This window comes from Corapipo altera, unplaced genomic scaffold, assembly GCF_003945725.1.
Source record: "Corapipo altera isolate COAL_440 unplaced genomic scaffold, ASM394572v1 308, whole genome shotgun sequence".
Classification (NCBI taxonomy): Eukaryota; Metazoa; Chordata; class Aves; order Passeriformes; family Pipridae; genus Corapipo; species Corapipo altera.
The window spans coordinates 1263694-1282553 of record NW_020884925.1 but is presented as its reverse complement, the minus strand read 5'-3'; the positions used below and the strand labels follow the sequence as shown (position 1 = coordinate 1282553).

General features: G+C 45.9%; 1 protein-coding gene across 1 annotated transcript in view; it reads right to left on the bottom strand.

The window, feature by feature from the left end:
* Positions 1 to 18860, bottom strand: part of NEO1 (neogenin 1) — a gene marked incomplete at its 5' end in the record, with an annotated part of 170729 nt that overhangs the window by 28203 nt on the left and 123666 nt on the right. The window contains 8 exons of the mRNA XM_027657552.1: positions 79 to 273; positions 3598 to 3708; positions 4943 to 5087; positions 5552 to 5601; positions 9002 to 9140; positions 10086 to 10234; positions 10876 to 11030; positions 16844 to 17003. Of these exons, the coding sequence (XP_027513353.1) occupies positions 79 to 273; positions 3598 to 3708; positions 4943 to 5087; positions 5552 to 5601; positions 9002 to 9140; positions 10086 to 10234; positions 10876 to 11030; positions 16844 to 17003 (1104 nt within the window). The remainder of the gene's footprint in view (positions 1 to 78; positions 274 to 3597; positions 3709 to 4942; positions 5088 to 5551; positions 5602 to 9001; positions 9141 to 10085; positions 10235 to 10875; positions 11031 to 16843; positions 17004 to 18860) is intronic.

Sequence of the window (18860 nt, the reverse complement as noted above, 5' to 3'; positions counted from 1 at the left end):
TGCTGCTCAGCATGGAAGGGGTTGTGACAAGGGCTGCAGGAGGTGAAATGGGCAGGGCTGGGGATCCCCCTGGCTCACCCAGGTTCTCGATGGTGTAGTATCTCTGTTTATAGTCCACCTTGATGGTCTGGGCGTGGGGGGAGCCGATGCCGTAGCCGATGGCGTAGCCCCTCACCACCACGTTCTGGTTCTCCGGGGGGGTCCAGCTCACCACGATGCTGGTGACCAGGGGACGGACGTGCAGGGAGCTTGGAACCTCAGGAACACGAGTTTCTGTCGAGGAAAAATGATGGATTTCAAGGTTTTCTCTCAAATAAAGGTAATTCCATGAAGAATGTGAGGTAGGAGGCCAAATGAAGCACTTCTACTCTGTGTGAAATGAGCACGTTCCAATGGGAAGAGCTTTGGTGTCCAAGGGAGACCAAAGAGCTCCAACAAACAGAGCTTTGGACACTGTTGTATTTAATAGATCCTCTCTTTAAAAGAAAGGGCAGTTGTACTGAAGAAAGTATCACATCTGCTCAGGGCAGATTTTCTGGATGGTTGTGCATCTTCTCACCAATTCTTCCAAGCATGCATTAGATTCATCCCATCCTTCCCCTCCACAAAGCAATCTACTTCCAATTCCATCACATTCCTTACTTGTGGGCATTAAAGTAATTATACTGAAAATCCTGATAACAAAAAAAAGGTTCCTGAGCTTGCTGTAGCATTAAATAGGATATTGCAAAGCTCTGAGAATGCACCCTGCATTTGTCCTACACTTGTTGCTGCCTAAATCCCTGTGTTCACATAATTCACAAAATACAAGCAGAAACTACACAGTCAAACTAAAAGATTAAAAAACAGAGAGTCTATATCAAATGTTCAAAACCTACCCCCAAAAAGCAACACAAATCTCTTCCCAACCCACGGAGAGATGAAATGTGGATCCTTAAAACCAGAACTTCCCCAACATGCCACTGTAAGCCTCTCATGTTTTCGCTATAAGGTTTTTTTCCTACTGTTGATTCAAACCTAAAAGCAACCTCACAACTGTCCCTGCAGTGTCCACAACTTTGGTTTAACTTCTAGAGATTAAATGAGACTTTTGTCATCCCACTGGAGCTGCCGTGTGCCCACGGATTATAAACAATTCTGTGCAATAGCAAACTGAGCTCCCCACTCTAAAATAAAAACAAGGACTTCTGCTTCCTGCAGGGATTTAATTTTAATGAAACATGCTGCATTTCTCTAAAACCATTTAATAAAGCACCACAAAAGGATTATTTGGATCATAATACAGCACTGCCCTGCCAGCCCAGGGGGTTTCTGGTCTCCAGCTGACACAGCCCATCAATTAAAGTTCACAAATATTAAACACAGCAAAGCTCCAACTGCAGCCTGAGAGGTGACATTTTTAACTGCACAGAAGTTGGTGCACAGGGGATAAACTTTGTACAACTGTTTAACACCTCCTGCTCTGCACTCCTGGGGCACCTGCACCAACACAGGATTGTCACACTCCAGCTCCCCTGTACCTTGAGGAGACTGTCAGGTGAGTTGTTTTCTATTTAAATTCAAAAAGCAGCCATAGGAATGAAAAGAAATTATGCCTTCCCTGCCTACTGAACCTGAGAAGTGCAAGATTAGCTGTAAATACATTTGCATGGTGTTAAAATTATCCACGAGCTTCCTAAAGAAAGAAACCCAAAAATACACATCATCTCGCCAGTGTGCACATACAGGAAGTTCTCACACATGTACACAGAATGATCTGAATACCAGGTTACGTTGTCTTAACTGTGAATTTGTTATTACTTTATTCACTGGAAAGAATATGCAGAAAGAAATTCAGATTTCCTGCAAGGACTGCAACATTCCAAATTTAAATGACAAAGTCAACAGAGAAGGAAAAGGTTCCTTTCTTCTCCCTCCTTCTGCCCTATTTAAATTTAAATTTAATCCTGATGCTATCCTCTGGCAAAGCATTGTTAACTCTAATTCAGGGACCTTTTCATTACCTCTTGAAGTGCCTATTTACAGAGCTCTGCTCTAGTTTGGGGACCTCATGGCTTCTCAAAGCTCCACAGTTGTGTCATATCCACTTAGGGGAAGACAGACACACAGATGAAAGTGATTTCAACTCTGAAAAGTCATTTGAAATATCTACAGACCTGAACTGCACTGTTAACACTGGAGCAGGGAGAACAAGGATTAAGTTGAGCATCAGCTTTGCAGAGCACAGAGACTGGAGCAGGGGCTCTCCAGGGCTTTCTGAGCTGACTGTGAAGGATCTTCCAACAGTGGAGAGCAAATATTGAAACACTTTCATTATTTCATCTTGCAGCTGCCAGGAAAGCTGAACCTGAGGCCACACAGATGTGAAAGACACAGCTGGATCCTGTGGCACTGAGATGGAACAACCCTCTCAGCTCCTTCCAGAAGGCCAAGAGAGAGTGCCCCCAACAAGCAAAAGGGAAATTGGGTGCAACCCACTAATTTTGGAAATGGGAGCAGTGCACCCAGAACCACCAGTTCCAAGTAGGCAGTTCCAAAGAGATTCCCCCCAGCCATCCTTTAAAAATAGACCTTTCTTCCATTTTACTGGCTCTTGGTCAGATCTGGGAGATACAAAATTGCTCCTTTGAATTCTGCCAGAATCAGGTTCCCACTTGTAAATTATTCCACTGTAGGAAAGACCAAACGTCTGGACCAACTATCAGAGGTCAAAATTTGTCATAGAACATTTCCTACTTTAATTGTTAAACTCAACACTGGGAAAACAAGCTGTTACCATGGTTCTGTATATCACACATCATGAATCCATGGATTTGGTGGAAGAGACTTCACTGCTGATGGGAGATATGGTCTGAAAATATAATCAATCTCCCTTTTCTCCTCAAGTGGCAAAATAACAGCTACTGTGGGTCAAAGAAAGCACAGTACCAATGAAATATGGGGGTAGGACTGCAAAGGGCTGTGGGGGACAATGTTTTCCTTTATTTATTTCTTTCCTATTGTGGCATCCCATTGTCACTCATAATCAGGTATTTTACACTTGGTGCCAACATACAGCACCAGAAAGTGTAGAAGCAGGGTTTGATTCCAAGCCATTTTGTTGACTTGGTAAGAATTTTCTGTTAAAATAGAATTCAATTTAATAAAAATTTAATCATAAATAAAACCCATGGTACAATTAGAAAACGGTAAAACCGACAGGTATCCCTTTACCAAAGGCAATGAAATTCCAGTGTGCCCTGCCCCTGAGTTGTGATACCCCTGAGCTGTGATGGGTGTGAAGACCCTGAGCTGTGATGGGTGTGATGGTTTTGAGGCCCCTGAGCTGTGATGGGTGTGATGCCCCTGAGCTGTGATGGCTGTGAAGCCCTTGAGCTGTGATGGTTGTGATGCCCCTGAGCTGTGATGCTCCTGAGCTGTGATGGCTGTGATGCCCCTGAGCTCTGATGTCCCTGAGCTCTGATGTCCCTGAGTTGTGATGTCCCTGAGCTGTGACAGCTGTGAGGCCCCTGAGCTGTGAAGCCCCTGAGCTGTGGTGGTTGTGATGCCCCTGAGCTGTGATGACTGTCATGCCCCCCGTCCCAGTGCTGCTCTCACCATCCAGGTCGCTCTCGAAGGTCTCCGCTGACACCCAGTCGGTGGCGGGGCCGGTGCCGTTCACAGTCATGGCGGCCACTCGGAAGCTGTACTCGGTGCCTCGCTCCAGCCCTGCCACAGGGACAAGCCCAGGGGTCAGCACGGGAATTCCCACCGTGGGCAGCAATCCCAGACCCGACCGACACACTGGGATAACCTGATGGAAACAAACCTCCCACCCCACCCTGCCACCGGAGCGCCGTGAGGTCAGGGCCGGGAGCAGCCCCTCAGCCAGGGGACACCAGGGAGGGGACACCCGGGGCTGGGATATGGTCCACTCTCCCACTGACTGCTGGAAGGGACTCTGAGGTGCTGTGTGCGGTCAGCTTTAATTCACAGCTCTTAATTAGTTTTAATTACTAACTACATCCACAACTAAACCTAGGGGTGGCACAGAAGCAGCAGGTGAGCAAACTGTGCAAACTGTTTAGTCTATGTAAGTGTCTATAATAAAAAATGATAATAATAACAATAATATTAATAATAAAAATCGAAGCAGTGTGAAAATGCATTCAAAATTTGATATATGGAACATCCAAACATATATGGATATATGGAACATCCAAGACAGGTTTTGTTGTGACAAAAATATACTTGAGTTACAGGAACATCTCAGTTCTGAGAAAACGGAGACTTACTGTCATAGCTGGAATTTCTGAGAAAAAAATCAGAACATCTTATTAAAAACTGCGTGTTCCTCCTCTAGAATTTCACAATTTCTTCTCTTTTGACCAACTGTTCATTTACAGAGATTTTAAAAATGAACAAAATGTTATCTTGCTCCTGACCTCACGCACTGCTAATCAGAATTCTAGTTCTGGTAACAATATATAATTTACACGAAGTGATGGCCCAGACTGGATTTTTAAGTGTACAAAATAGGGGATGCATTATACATTCACGCTAGAAAGGAGGGGAAAGGTTGATTCCAATGAAAGTAGGAGGGATGACGTGCAGGGTGGATCAGGTCAGACACTCAGAGCTGGGTTATTGGTTATCACCTGCAGTACTCCCAGCTCCTGTTCCTCTGGTATCCTTCCCCACACGTCATTCCTGGCACTTGGGCAGATGCTGCAGGCAAACCCCATGCCTTTTATAGGGAATCATCCAGTCCATTTAGCAAATCCATGGCAAAATCAGGTCAGCAGCCCTCAGTTCTCACCTGCAGCCCAAGTGACCTCAGAACCCACCGACACCCGTCTGAGATGTGACTCAGTTTGACTCCCAAGGCAAGACCCTACAGAAACCTCCCTCTGAGCCCTCTAAAGGCCCCTACAAAGCCCCCCTGATGCCAGGCCCTGCTCACCCTCGATGAGCTGGGACAGCTGGATTCCCCCCACGCTCTCGGTGACGTCGCTCTTGCGCGAAACCTTCCGGTAGCGGATTTTGTAGCCGGTGATTTGCCCGCTGTGGGTCCCTGCGGGAGGGGGCTGCCACTGCAGCAGGATGCTCTGGGGAAGGCAGCACAGGAAGGCATTGAGAAAGAAGTTTTTAGGAAAGGCTTTTAAAAAAAGTCTCCACTCACAATGACCAAGTGTTTAATTTTCTCTTCTGAAGTGCCCAGAACACTGCAAACGTGTGTTGGTGTGTGCACACACTGTAAACAACGGTCAGTCAGCAGGAATTCAAGCTCTGCTCCTTCAGGCTTTTGTGCCTGATTAAATCCCTTTCATCACGAGCCTTTGGTGCACTGTCATTGTCTTACTGCATCCCATGTCCAGCCCACCACTGGACTGGAGCTCCCACCACTTCAAGCCCCCCATGCTCAGATATTCTCCTGCTGGGCAGCTCACACACAAAGAGCTCGAAAGCAGCATGGGAGAAAAAAGACCCATAGCAGCCCTGAAATGTGGTCAATCTAAGACCCACCAGCCTTTATTTACCCATTACCAACAGGAGATTTGCCACATCTTACCTTGGAATTCCGTACCTCCAGCGTCAGATTCTGTGGTGGAGCACTGGGGACTAGAAACATTAAAGGAATTACAATTCCAAAATTTTCAAATATGGTATTTCCATACCCAACCACTCTCTGCTCTCATTCACTATGGAAGTACAAACCCTTCTCGTTTAAGACACTCTATAAAGGACCAAATCCTCCCAGAGGTACTTTCTGACACACAGTGACTGGTTGAGGAAGGTTCTGTGTTTTCATCACAAAGAACTCTTTATTCAAGTCCCTACTTATCACAGCTATCTAAATTAAAAATGTTTTGTATTTAAAGGTTTATCTCATAAACTCTCAGAGATGAGATCCCATTCAGTACTTTCCCAAAGCAAATCTTTAATTAACGCACTGCTTGATTTGGGGAACCCACGTTTAGAATTCTGACCATGTTTTTTGTTATCATGATTTTCTGTAACAGGAAAAGCTCAGAGTCACCATGACCCTGTGACACTGAGGAGGGGAAGGACAGGATATAAAGCCAAACTTTCCTTGCTGGTTGTTTGATGCATTTGGTGCCTGTGTTCAGAACAGTCTTAAAGTCATGGGTTGCACAAAGAGCTGTGAACAATTAGTGCACATATTGCCAACTTGGTGAGAGACAATCAGCAGGACACCAGAAAGGATCTGTGCATGTAAATGTAATCATAAAAATGCATCTCAACACATGCACGGCGCAGTCTGTCACAGAATGGTTTGGGTTGGAAGGGACCTCAAAGTTCATCCTGTTCCATCCCCTGCCAGGATGGGACATCTTCCAGTAGCCCAGGTTGCTCCAAGCCCCGTCCAACCTGGCCTTGGACACTTCCAGGGATGGGGTAGCCACAGCTTCTCTGGGTAACCTGTGCCAGGGCCTCACCACCCTCACAGGGAAAGATTCCCTCCCAACATCTCATGTCAAACACTTCCATAGGAAAAGCATTGCCTGGTTTTGCACAGGACACAGAAACCAGGCAGGCAGGAGCACCAGGACACGCTCAGGGCTCAGAGACTGGGAGAGAAATGCCTTGGCCGGGCTGTGATGCAGAGATTACATTTCCAGCTGTAATCCCTGATCAGGAATTCCATGAGAAGCAAAGCAATCCTCACGAGCAGTACATAAACCTTGGTTTGAATGGTAATACCTGCAGAGCCATCCCTGCAACAAGGCACCAGAACAGATTAGGAGCAAAAACCTACATCAAAATGCAGATGTTGTTAAATCACAGCTAAAGGAAGCTTAGGGAGAAATCCCTGCAGGGAACATGGAGATTGCTCACGGACAGTGCAATAAGAAAACACAGGAAGAAAATGTGCATCATTTCCTCAAAGATTTGGGAGCTTGCAGGGGCAGAGCAGTGTGGTTAAGTAGCAGGTTATGAGATTGGAAGAAGCAAGATGATATCCTTCAGAGAGCTTTAGAAAACAAATATCTGTAGGTTAAATGTGAAAACATAAGATTGAAAAGAAAGAACTTCAGGAAAATGTCAAAATGACATTATAACTAATAATGAATTCTTCAAACAAAGGAGCTGGAAGCCCTTTAGAGAAATCAGAGTTAGCAAATGGTCAGGGTAGGAGAGAAAAAGACAAAGATAAGGCCACACAACTCTCTTTGCATTTGTAGTATGGGAAAGGAGAGGCTTCCATGACATCCTTACATGGGACTCACAGGGTCTCTCCAACTGAAATGTCAATATAAGGGATTCTGGAAGAGTTGGCCATGAGGAACAGCAGCATCTTGCCAGGGTGAGGTGCAATCCATCCAGAGTTTTTCAAGAAACTTGGGAATTAAACAGCTGCATGACTTATGCAACCTCTCCTAAGTTACCTTGATACTGGGAGATGGTCATTGTGATGCCAGTACTACAGTGGGATCCACTCAAACTCCCAGGGGTGTCAGAAACCTCTGTGAGGCAAATGAACTGAAGCAACAATAAAGCATGAAATTTAGAGAGAGCAGGACTAATAAGAGGAGTAATAGTATGTATTTCTCACTTCTCCAAGGGAAATCCCACATCACAAACCTGCTGGAGCTCTTGAGGAATGAGGCAATGAGGGGATGGCACAGAAGTGCTCACCAGAGTGAGCCTAAAATAAGGGCAGGAGCAGGTTGGAAGGGACAAGGTGGGAGATGAGCTGTGGATCTCCCATGCTATGATCTGATGGTGAAGAACTGCAGAAGGACCTTGGGATGTTCCCACCTCAGGGCTCAGAAGCAGCCAAAGTCAGTCAAATGCAAGTAATGCCTCACTTGTATCTTTGATACCATTACAGTCCTCTCTACCTCCATATTTAAAAGTACACGGGAGAAACAAAACCTGGAAAAAGGCTCAGAAAAGGGCACTGAAGGTGGAAACAGCTTCCACAAGAAAATGGGTAACCATTCCTGTGACTTGGGAATCTGGAAAATGAGTGAAATGAGGGAGAACACGGCAAAGGTTCACAGAGGGAGGAGTGGGACAGAGGGGTCTGTGGACACTGGTTAATCCCCCTACTCAGGCAACAAGTAACACTAACACAGAGCAGGGACAGAACAGAAGAAGTGGGGACTGTTCAGAGGAAATTTATCTGTAGAATCTTTGTCCACTTGATGTTGTGGATAAAAGCTGGTGTGGATTAAAGAAGATGCTGATGGGGTTTCATGGAGGAGAAACTGAATTAGCAAAACACAGAAATCACCCAAGAGACAAGAAGTGCCCCAGAAACAAGCTCAGACCTGGGTAGAATTTGGGACAATATGCCTCTCTGCTCCTCTGTTCTACTTCTGGTCACTCCTGAAGAGATGATTCCAGGCTCCACTTACTTTCCATCTGGTTGTTCTCATATACAAATAAACTTCTCTATAAAAAATATGAGTTAACATTAACTCTGATCATTCTACAGTTGCTTGTGTGTCTCTGTTGGTTCACAGTACCTCTTGATTTGCCTTATAAAAAATCCTGGCACCAGGTCCTGCTTTCACCATTATATGCAACAGATTTAATAATACCTGTGCTGGAGTGCAAACAAAGACAGGTAACATTTCCCCACAGGAAAACAATTAAAATGAAAACATTCCAAACCCAGAAGTCTGCTGATATATAAAAATGTTGGAGAACCTAAAAAATAATTTGGAGCTGTTGCATAAATTTGTTTTTCTGCCTGCTCTCAGTACTTCGTAGACTCAGCAGTCCATGAAATAAACTGTGGATGCTGGAATGAAGGACACCATTGTTCCATAATCACAATCCCAGATACTTCTGCAGGTGCAGCAATTTTCCTTCACCCAGTTTGAGAGGCCTCTGGGGAATTCTGACCAAGAACAGCCACACGCAACAACCACACTACTAATAAAACAGGGCAACAACGAACAAAACCCATAAAAGTCTGGTTAAAAATTCACTGAAAGGAAATTGCTGGATAATTCCTGCAAAACCGACATGGAATAAGGAGCTTTACCATCCGAGAGGGTGCGGACGACGACGTCGTGGGTGGAGACGCCGGGGCCGTGCTTGTTGTAGGCGACCACCCGAAAGCTGTACTCGGTGAACTTCTTCAGCCCAGTGACCGTGTGGGACAGCCCTGCCACGTCCACGTCCTGCCCAGAGCAAACACACACCCAGTCAAGCCCAGCACCAGGGCTGCAACTACCACCAGTGTCCGAAGAATTCCCATAAAACACACAGGAACCCTCGGAGCAGCGCCTGCGGATCAAACCCACACTTATAAACCCCCAGGACCTGTGAAGGTGCCAACCGTGAGTTTACAAGAGAGAATTCTCCCTGTTCTGTTTAAATCCTGGACATTGGCTCCATACATGGAAAGGGATCTGGAAACTTGCCTATTAGCAAAAAATTACGACTATAACTGGAATAGTGGGATGCAGAAGCAGAAAAGGCATCAGGTCTATTTTAAACTGATGCAAAAAAATATTTAAAGGCTAAGGAAAATGTATTCTACCCTTTGCTTTTTAAAGCTGGAATCATACTGATATGCAATGGGATGGGAATGGGGCTGTGAGGCGGATTAATCCTCAGTATTCTCAGGTGGCAGCCTAAACTTCTACAGAACACACTGGATGCTTCAGTGGAATCATCAGAAAATTTAATCCATTAGATGCTCAGTAGCATCAAAATATCAATCACTGGATCCAAGACCTCAAGAAGTATGAACAGTTGAGATTAAGGATCATGCTAAAATCAGTAATTTACCTAATTTACTAAAAACCAGCCTATAAAAGTGTGCAAGCATCTTCTCTGTCATCTGGACCAGAACTGCTAAATGATGACACAGTTGTAATTTGCCTTCTCTTCTTGAGGTATGATGGAATTCCCCAAAAACTACTTGATGCTGATGAACCCACCAAAATAAGGCATCACACACAAAAAAAAATTAATTCCAAGACATACACATTTCATACCGGAATTTTAAATTTAAATATTTCCGTGTTGGAGTCTGTCAGAAAACCAAACCCTCCCCATGGTGTTTCTAGGAATTCAAGGTACACCCATCACACAGGCTGCTAGGGGTGGTGTGTCTGTACCTGCTCGGTGTCCTGCCCCTTCTCCATGTAGTAGAGTTTGTAGTTCTGGATGTCCCCGTTGCCCGAGAGCGGCGTCTCCCAGGTGACGGTGACGGAGGTGGGGGAGCTGGAATACGCACGGATGTTGGGAGCCGGGCCGGGCAGCTGGACTGGAACACAAGAGTGGAACTCTGCTAGTTCTGGAGCCTGGCCAGGGATGGTTATTGCAGTGACAACCCCACTGTTCATCACCTTGTGGAAGAGGTGGGTATTTTTCCCATCTCAGCACTACCCATGGATTCACCCGTGGAAAGGTGGGACCAAATGTCTGAGGGAGATCCTGCTCCCTGGGTCACAGTCCTTTTGCCTGGAATGACCCTAATAAGTGACAGACTTGACATTTGCCTAAAGTTTTCCCTTCTTCCTTTTTCAGCCACAGAATATTCTGAGTTGGAAGGGACCCACAAGGATCATCGAGTACAACTCTTAAGTGAATGGCCCATACAGGATCATGACCTTGGTGTCATCAGCACCACGTTCCAACCAACTGAGCTAAGTTAATGACAGTTTAAAAGTATTACTTTTATAACAGTTTAGAGAATTTAACAAGGAATGCCTCATCAGTTCCTCTTGATCGTGGCAATAAATCCAACAAACCCACCAGCCTGGAAAATCTTTGGAAACTATGGTCTGCAACTGCAACTTCCGAGAGCATCAACTTCTTCTGGGAAAGGCCATGAATGGGGAAACCAGAAAAAATTAAATGAAAATCAATCCCAAAGTGAGGAAAACTCCAACCATTCCAGCTCACCCTCGGGCTGCGTTGCCACCTTGAGCGGAGCCGAGCTCTCCCCGGGGCCGTGCCTGTTCTGAGCCACAACTCGGAACACGTAAACTGTCTCTGGCATCAGGTTTTGGATCATCACTTGTGTCTCTCCAGGACGACTCGTATTTTCAATGCGTTCCCTTCAGGAAGCAAAAGGTTTAGACAGAGAGACAACCACTGATTAGTAGAGGGGTTTGGAGGGGGAAGGAAGGAGTCGCCGTGTCCCGTTTGAGCGTATCCCCCGTGTTAGTGACGCGCTGGTTTACACCGTGCTCTCTGCACAACACAACAGGAATGCGCCAAAACTGCTGCTGACACACTGCTTCGAATTTTGCAAACTTCTCTGTGCAAAAAAAAAAACAAACGCAGTGAAGTAACAGAATAAATTCCACTCGACAGCACCAAACCCTCAGCAGTTCTCTGCTATTCCCATAACAGCAAGTGATAATTCACGGTGACAGTTTATCCTGTAACTCTGAAGCCAAAAGAAAAGCTATTTAAGCAGCACAGTCTGCTGAGATTTGGGGCATTTCTGTTAATATCACAGGGTTGCTTTTTCTGTGTTCTTCAAAGGAGCTGTTTTAATGTGTTCTTGTTCCTCCAAACTTCACTGGGGTCCTCCCCGGTGTCTGGATTTGTTCAGGACACCCAGGGCATGGCCGTGGCACCCACGCTGGATCCATACAAGGACTGGAGGCAATAGGAGGCAACTCTCCTTCAGTGTGACCTGTGAGTGCCTCACACTTGTGCTGTGCACGTGGAAGTGGCCTCTACTGGACCTGAGTGGATACTCCAACCTCCAGCAGCAGCAGGGAGGCAGATCCAGGCTACAAGCGCCCTGTTGGTCCGAGAGCGCCTATGGAAGGAATGCACTTTGCATGGGAAGGGGCATCTCTGGCAGGCCAACACTTTGCAGGCTGGAAGCCATAATCCAGTCGGGAGAACACATGTTGTGTATGGAAGCAACTGGAAGGGTCATTGCTTGGCCTTCAGTGACCCTCCACTGACCCCCCGGGCTCCCGGAGCCCAACACTTCCCCCTGCGGAAGCACCATCTCACCCGAATGTAGCCCAGGAAACTCCATCAGTTCTTATCAGGATGGAGAGGGAGATTAGAGCATTAATCATTAACTAATGACAGCCTTTATTTCCAAGACAGGTGGCTGGCACCTGAACTCGTTGGAGCTGCGTTTCAACAACAATGGCTCCACACGTCCATCCTTCCCTGGAAAGAAGCTCCTGCTCCCTGAGAATGTGAACAGCAGTGCTACAAAAGGAGAAATCAGAAACTCCCCATTGAGAAAATCAGGGGGAAGGAGCCTGCTCGGAATTCAATCCTTCCCCTTTGGCCTGCCAGGCTCTGTTTGGTTCTGCAGGGACAATGACTCTCGTCCCGTTGTCACCTCCCATTAAAGCATTTCTGATGCAGAAACCTGGGAAAGATCATTCCAGCGTCTCTCCTTCCCACCTCCCAGTCATCCTGCTTCAGTTTCTATCACAGAAATACGATGCCAAAATCCCCATTTTAAATTTATTTCTTCTTACATCAACCGGTGTAGTTGATTTAGCATAACTTGGCTGAAAACATTTTGAAATCCCTGTTGATTTCTGCATTATTACACTGCATCTACAGAGAGGGAAACAATGCACTCACTGTAACTAAACATCTATTTACACTCATTTTCTAGAATGTTCCCCTCCACAAAGCTGAGCTAAAATGGCTCTGCATCAATAGCTGAATTTATTTCAGATTTTTATTCATTTTCATCACTAAGTTTTCCACTTCTAGCAAAACGTTTTCCTGAAAGCACCTTCCCCCATGGAGTTTCCTTTAAGACGAGCCTTAGCTACAAGGATGGGATCTGAAAGCCCAGACTAAGTGCCAACGGATCCACAGCTGTGGAATAACATCCGGCTCCCATTGACATGCAAAATATTGCATTTTCTGCCTCAAGGGTAAGTGAGCTCCCTGATTTTGTCTGGGAAAAAAGATAATCAGCAAACCAAGGTTATTGTTTAAAATTAGAAGAAAAAAAAATCAGAATTATTTTACTAGAAAGACAACATTTACCAAAAATAAATAGACATGTCAAAGTACTGCAATTTTCAGTAATAACCAGAAATGTGCCCTAACAATATTATGGTAAAAATATGGTGAGATTAATCTAATTAAGTGCTGCATGAATCTCTCCTTTATGCCCTTTCCTGGGGAGCCTGGAGCACCTTTTCTGAGTGCTGCTGTACCTGATGGGATAACAGGTACAGGGAGATGGGCTCCATGAGTAACTGCATTACCCTGCGGATCCTTACGACTGTTCTATGAGTCCAGTTTAATCCCAGCTAAAGAGCTCTGTAAACTCCAGTTAAGGTTTACAGCAGCTATCAAGTACCTCAGGGGAGAGCCATCAGTTCAACCCCCAAACACGGGTTCGTCTGGAAATGCCAAGTTTAAAGTTGCACTTCCTCATAAAAAACAACGCTCAGGGAATTATTAAAAAGAGGATATTGCCTGTGCCAGCCCTGTCAGCTGTGGAGCCTGGCAGGGAGCTCCAGAGACGTTCTGACAGTGTGATTACACACAATTAAACCCCATTTTCTGCCTTTGAAGCACACTACGGTGAACCGTGAATTTAACAGTATTTGAGTATCTCACATGTGTAATTTACCCTCTTGTACCAGCAACATGCTGCTTATTTCTTTTATTTTTGTCCAAATCTTGAAGTCTGGAGTTCTTCTGCCCGAGTGCTTGGCTAAAGTTTCATAGAATTCAACCTCCCTGCAGCACATTTGAATTTTCACACCCTTTCCAGGGGAACTGGTTTCAGAGTGAAATAAATCCCTAACATGAGGATGAAATAACTCTGTAACTGTGTAAGATTACTTGGGGTCCTCCAGAGGTGTGACAGTAAAGCCATGAGACACCACTTCCCTCCCACATCACTGCCTCAGCAGGAGCCTCTCTGTTGTCACCAAGCCAAGGTGGGACAAGGCACCGGCTGGTGACGTTTGTGCAGCCAGGGAAGCAGAAACACGTCACCTCCACAGCCATTTCCACACTCTGAAACGCTCCTCTTGGAATCATGGAATGGTCTGGGTTGGAAGGGACCTTAAAGCCCATCTCATTTCACCCCCTGCCATGGGCAGGGATGCCTTCCACTATCCCAGGTTGCTCCAAGCCCCGTCCAACCTGGCCTTGGACACTTCCAGGGATGGGGCAGCCACAGTTTCTCTGGACAACCTGGGCCAGGGCCTCACCACCCTCAGAACCAAGAATTTCTTCCCAATATCCAAACTAAATCTAGCCTCTTTCAGCTTAAAGGCATTCCCTCTTGTCCTGTGCCTCCAGGAAGGGGCTCTAAGGTCTCCTGGAGCCTTCTCTTCTCCAGGTGAACACCCCCAGTTCTCCCAGTCTGGCTCCAGAGCAGAGGGGCTCCAGCCCTCAGAGCAGCTCTGTGGCCTCCTCTGGACTTGTTCCAGCAGCTCCACGTCCTTGTGCTGTTGGACCCCAGAGCTGGAGGGAGCTCTGCAGGGGGGTCTCACCTGAGGGGGCAGAATCCCCCCCTCGAATAAGTGCAAAGGGCAAAGGTGAGGAGTACCCTGTTCCTGTATCTCCTTCCACTGAACAGGTAAAACAAAAGGAAGGTAAATCAGTGGTGGCCGAGGCAGTTGGTCCCTCAGACCCACACTCCTCGTACACTGGAGGGACTGACATGCTCCTGCAGCTCAGGACATGAGGGTGACTCTTTACAGCCCTTCACAGACGGTTTAGAGATACCAGAGTACCTACAAACCCCCTCCATGTCATATGGACTTTGTTCATTTCCACAAACCTGACTTAAGAGGTCAATAAATCAAACACCTGGTTTGATCACTGCTCAAGTACAAGCGAGGAAGAGACAACACCTGGGTTACTAAAAGGTTCCAGTAAAGCAGGCACTGGAAAAGGTATGAGGAGGCAAAATGTGACAGCATGAGGAGATGGTACATATGCACTTAAACCACAGCAAATGTACCATCATCTATAATTCAGGGGCTACAAAGCGACCATTTAAACAGGGTTTTGTAGAGCTGAGGAAGGAAGGAGGGTGGCACAGCCAAGCCTGGCTTCAAAACTCTTTGACTTCTGACTGCCCAGGGGGGTGTGACAGCTCCTCTAGTTCTGTACTCGCTAACGAGCAGCATTTCCACAAGGCCCAACCAACTGGTCAAAAACTACCACAGAACATCAAAACGGTAAACTGAGCCTTTTACTTCCTTTCTTCGTCTTCTTCTTCCTTTTTTTTTTTTTTAATTTTACTCTTCTCATTCTCTAAATCCAGGTTGAAAGCAGGACCTCACAGTATTTCCATACTCATTTGTGAAAGGTGTGATACCAACTGTCTTTATGAGGCATTAGAAAAAAACAGCTTCCAAAAAGCAAGTGGAGAACGGGGTGAGTGTGTGCTAATGAAAGGCCCTCAGAGCCTGCACTGAACCCTGATCCAGAAGGGCACTGAAGCAAAGAAAGATCTCACAAAGTCAGTGCAATCACCTGCTTACACATAAAGCACCAGCTTAAGGGTCTGGATGTGTAACCTTTGTGGGTGCCACTGACCTGAGTCCCAAGGGATGCTCTGCAGGAACTGGGAGCAGCAGGTTCTGCAGAATATCCTGTAATTCCCTAATTTATTCACCAGGAATTATGAGATCACTCTTACCCTTAGTTCTGTTGGTCCAAGAGGAATATATTCTGGATTGTTATAGATTTGGTATGTAGTGAAAGGGGACAAATTTTGTGTCCTCAAAAGCAGGGCAGGGAGAGGCCCTGAGTCATCTCCAGCAAATCCCTTCCTAAAAACCCAGTGAGTGGAGCAGTTACAACCAGGAACATGGAGGAGGGGAGGCAAGAAGCAAGGATGGCTGGCAAGATCCCACCTTTTTCCTGTCTCACTTAAAATACCTCCAATAAGAATGAACAGAATCACAGTCACAGACTGGTTTGGGGTGGAAGGACCTTAAAGCCCATCCAGTTCCACCCCCTGCCACGGGCAGAGACACCTTCCACTAGACCAGGTTGCTCCAATCTGGCCTTGAACAACCTGGATATTCCCAAAGTAAGGAAGTAGTAAAAAACCAACAACTGGGAGGCAAAGAAAATGTTACTAATTGCCTCAATTAATTGCCACGAGCCTGGACTAGATGTCTATCCACAGAATTAAGGAAGAGCAGAAATTCCCCACTAGCAGCAGTGTGTTTTCCGTTCTCTTCCAATGACTTTGTTAACTTTGAGTCCCATGCTCTCCTCAGTAAGGAGACAGATAACTTTCCCTTGGGTAATAAATCTGATAAGCTAATTTGCAATTAATTAAGCACTGCTCCAAATGATTGTTAGCTCCAGCTTCCTCCAACTTATCACAACAATTGAACAATCCAACTTATCTCAACAATTTGAACGCTGAGCAGTAGATCCCGTCAGGAAGGGAAAGGGGTAGATCGATATTATCCACTGGGATAATACGTCAAAAGCTTATGACTGGGAGTAATTAATCTAATTTCTTTTTACAGGGATTATTAGGAGAGAATCAACATTTAACCAACACCTACGATGGCACTTAGCCAACACCTACCACACGTTTGTCCCGGGATCAGAGTGAATTCACGTGCCTGTCGCTCCCACCAGCACGTGGCTTCTGGAGGATGTTCCTGTGCCCGCTGAGGTGGCACTGACAGCAGTGCCAGTGCTCCTGACGAGCTGTGACAGCCTCTGCTGCTCTCACCTTCTAACAGGCTGCTAAAAGCAGGTAGCAACTGTTTGCAGTCAATCAACCCGTGCCTGTAAAAATTCCTACGTGCAGCAACAAAGCCAATAAAACTCAGGGTGCAGGAGGGAGGGGAACACAACCCCTCCCATCGCAGGTTGAACACGCTGGGTTACAACGTTTCCAAGCAAAACCAGAGTGAAGAAGAGTCTTTACCTGTTGATCCCTTCCTTGGTGTAGAAGATGGAGTAGGTGAGGTTGTCCCCCTGAGGGTCTGACACTGGTGGCCTCCAGGTGAGCCTGATGAAGCGGGTGGACACGAGGGTGGCCACGACGTCCCGCGGGGCCGAGGGCAGGGGTCCTGCTGTGGCTGGTGCTAGATGGTCATTAGTGGCACTGGTCAGTGAAGTGGGAGGCAATGTTGGGATGGCAACATCTTGTCATGTGCAAACATTGGGGAACATGAAGGGCAAACATCACCACGGTTAAAAAAAAAAAGAGAACAGGGGAAAAAAAAAACACAAAGAAATAAACAAAACCACGATGGGAAACAAAAGAAAATGAACACACAAAAAAGGCCATTAAACTGAAGGCTGACATGCAGGCAGAGGTAACTACTGACCACTAATGGGGTATTACAGGACATCACTTGGAGCAAGCAGACCAAATCTCCATTGTAATGAAGTGGCAGGGGGAGGGAAGGGTGAAACTGGGGATAAAATCCGACCTCAGGAGAGGACATACCAGCAGCAAACAATACTGTCATTGCTTTGTAAACCACATGTGATACCATACCCTGAACAGCAAAAACCCAACTCGTATTAATTATTCAAACATACACCCAGTCCCAGTTTTGTACATTAGCTCATTAACATGCAGGATTCATTTATACTCTTCTCAATCACAAAAAAAATGACAGACTGACACACCAAATTGCTTTAAGTGCAAACTCATTCAGTGCAATTAAACCCTGCAGTCATTTCATCTGTAGCTGCTTTCTGGAGTGGGTGGGTTCTGCCCCTGCCCAGAGCAGTGACAATCCCAGGGCACTGCACCCACAGCCTCTTCCCTGCTGCTTTCCTGCCACCAACACTCTTCCTGCCTCCCACAACACTCTTCCATCCTTTACAGCAACACTAACAACATAAACAGCTCCAGCTTCGGATTATTCCCACCCTCTCCAAACTTCTCAGCCTAAGTCACGTCGTGTTCCTGTGCTGCTACTCCAAGCCAGGATAAATCCCAGGGATTATTGCATTAAAAGGTTGGGAGTTGACAGCACAAGCTGCACCGTACCAAGAGCTGCTCTCCAAATCCTATTAAAGCAATCCATCCAGTAAATCTAACACTGATACTCTGAGCAGCTGGACCCCAATTACCACCAAGTATTACAAGCAGCACAATTAGTAACAAAACCCCAAAGCTCAGGATACCCTGAGTTTTTATGGATTTTTAACTATTTATCAAGCTTAAGCCACCTGATGACTTTTTCCACATGGGAATCCACGCTGCCAAATACATCTATTCACTTATTAATTATGGGAACTAACTATAATGGCTCTGGTTTTCCAGCAGAGCTGTTGCTGAGAGCTACAGCATCTCCACCAGAACATGTGGACTTGTGTCTTGATACACAAGGAGAAAACCTCACAAACAACCCAACTAAAGGAGAAAACATTGTCTGAATGACCCAACCTTCAGGCAGACACACTGATAAGTCTTCCATCAACAAAAACCTGAGTTTAAATTGTCAAAAAACCCTTGTCAAACCAAGCATCAGCTCACATGTAGGTCTGGAATTGGCAGGACTCTCATTTTTCCTCTTCTATTTCTTAGGCAACTCCTGAAAACACCATAAGAACAAACCCTTGGGTTTTATCAGATCTGCACCACGTAACCACAGTCCATGGGCAGAGCTCAGACAGAGCCCAGAGCCAGGAACACGCAGATTCTGGTATTTAAAATCCGGATCACACAGAGACACACTCAAGGGTATCTTCTTAATTATCCTTCCCACACTCTAATAGCTAAAGATCCCAATTAAGTATTCTCCAGAAGCCCCTCCCGATCAATAGACACCATTAATTTCACATTCATTGCAAAACCTATTTTTATCTAAAACCCCCTATTTTTATGTTCCATAATTAGATTTCCTGCAGAAATGCACCACATTTAGCTCTTCTGGACTTGGACAGAGCCCCATTCCCTCAGGGTTCCCCTTGCTGGTGCAGAT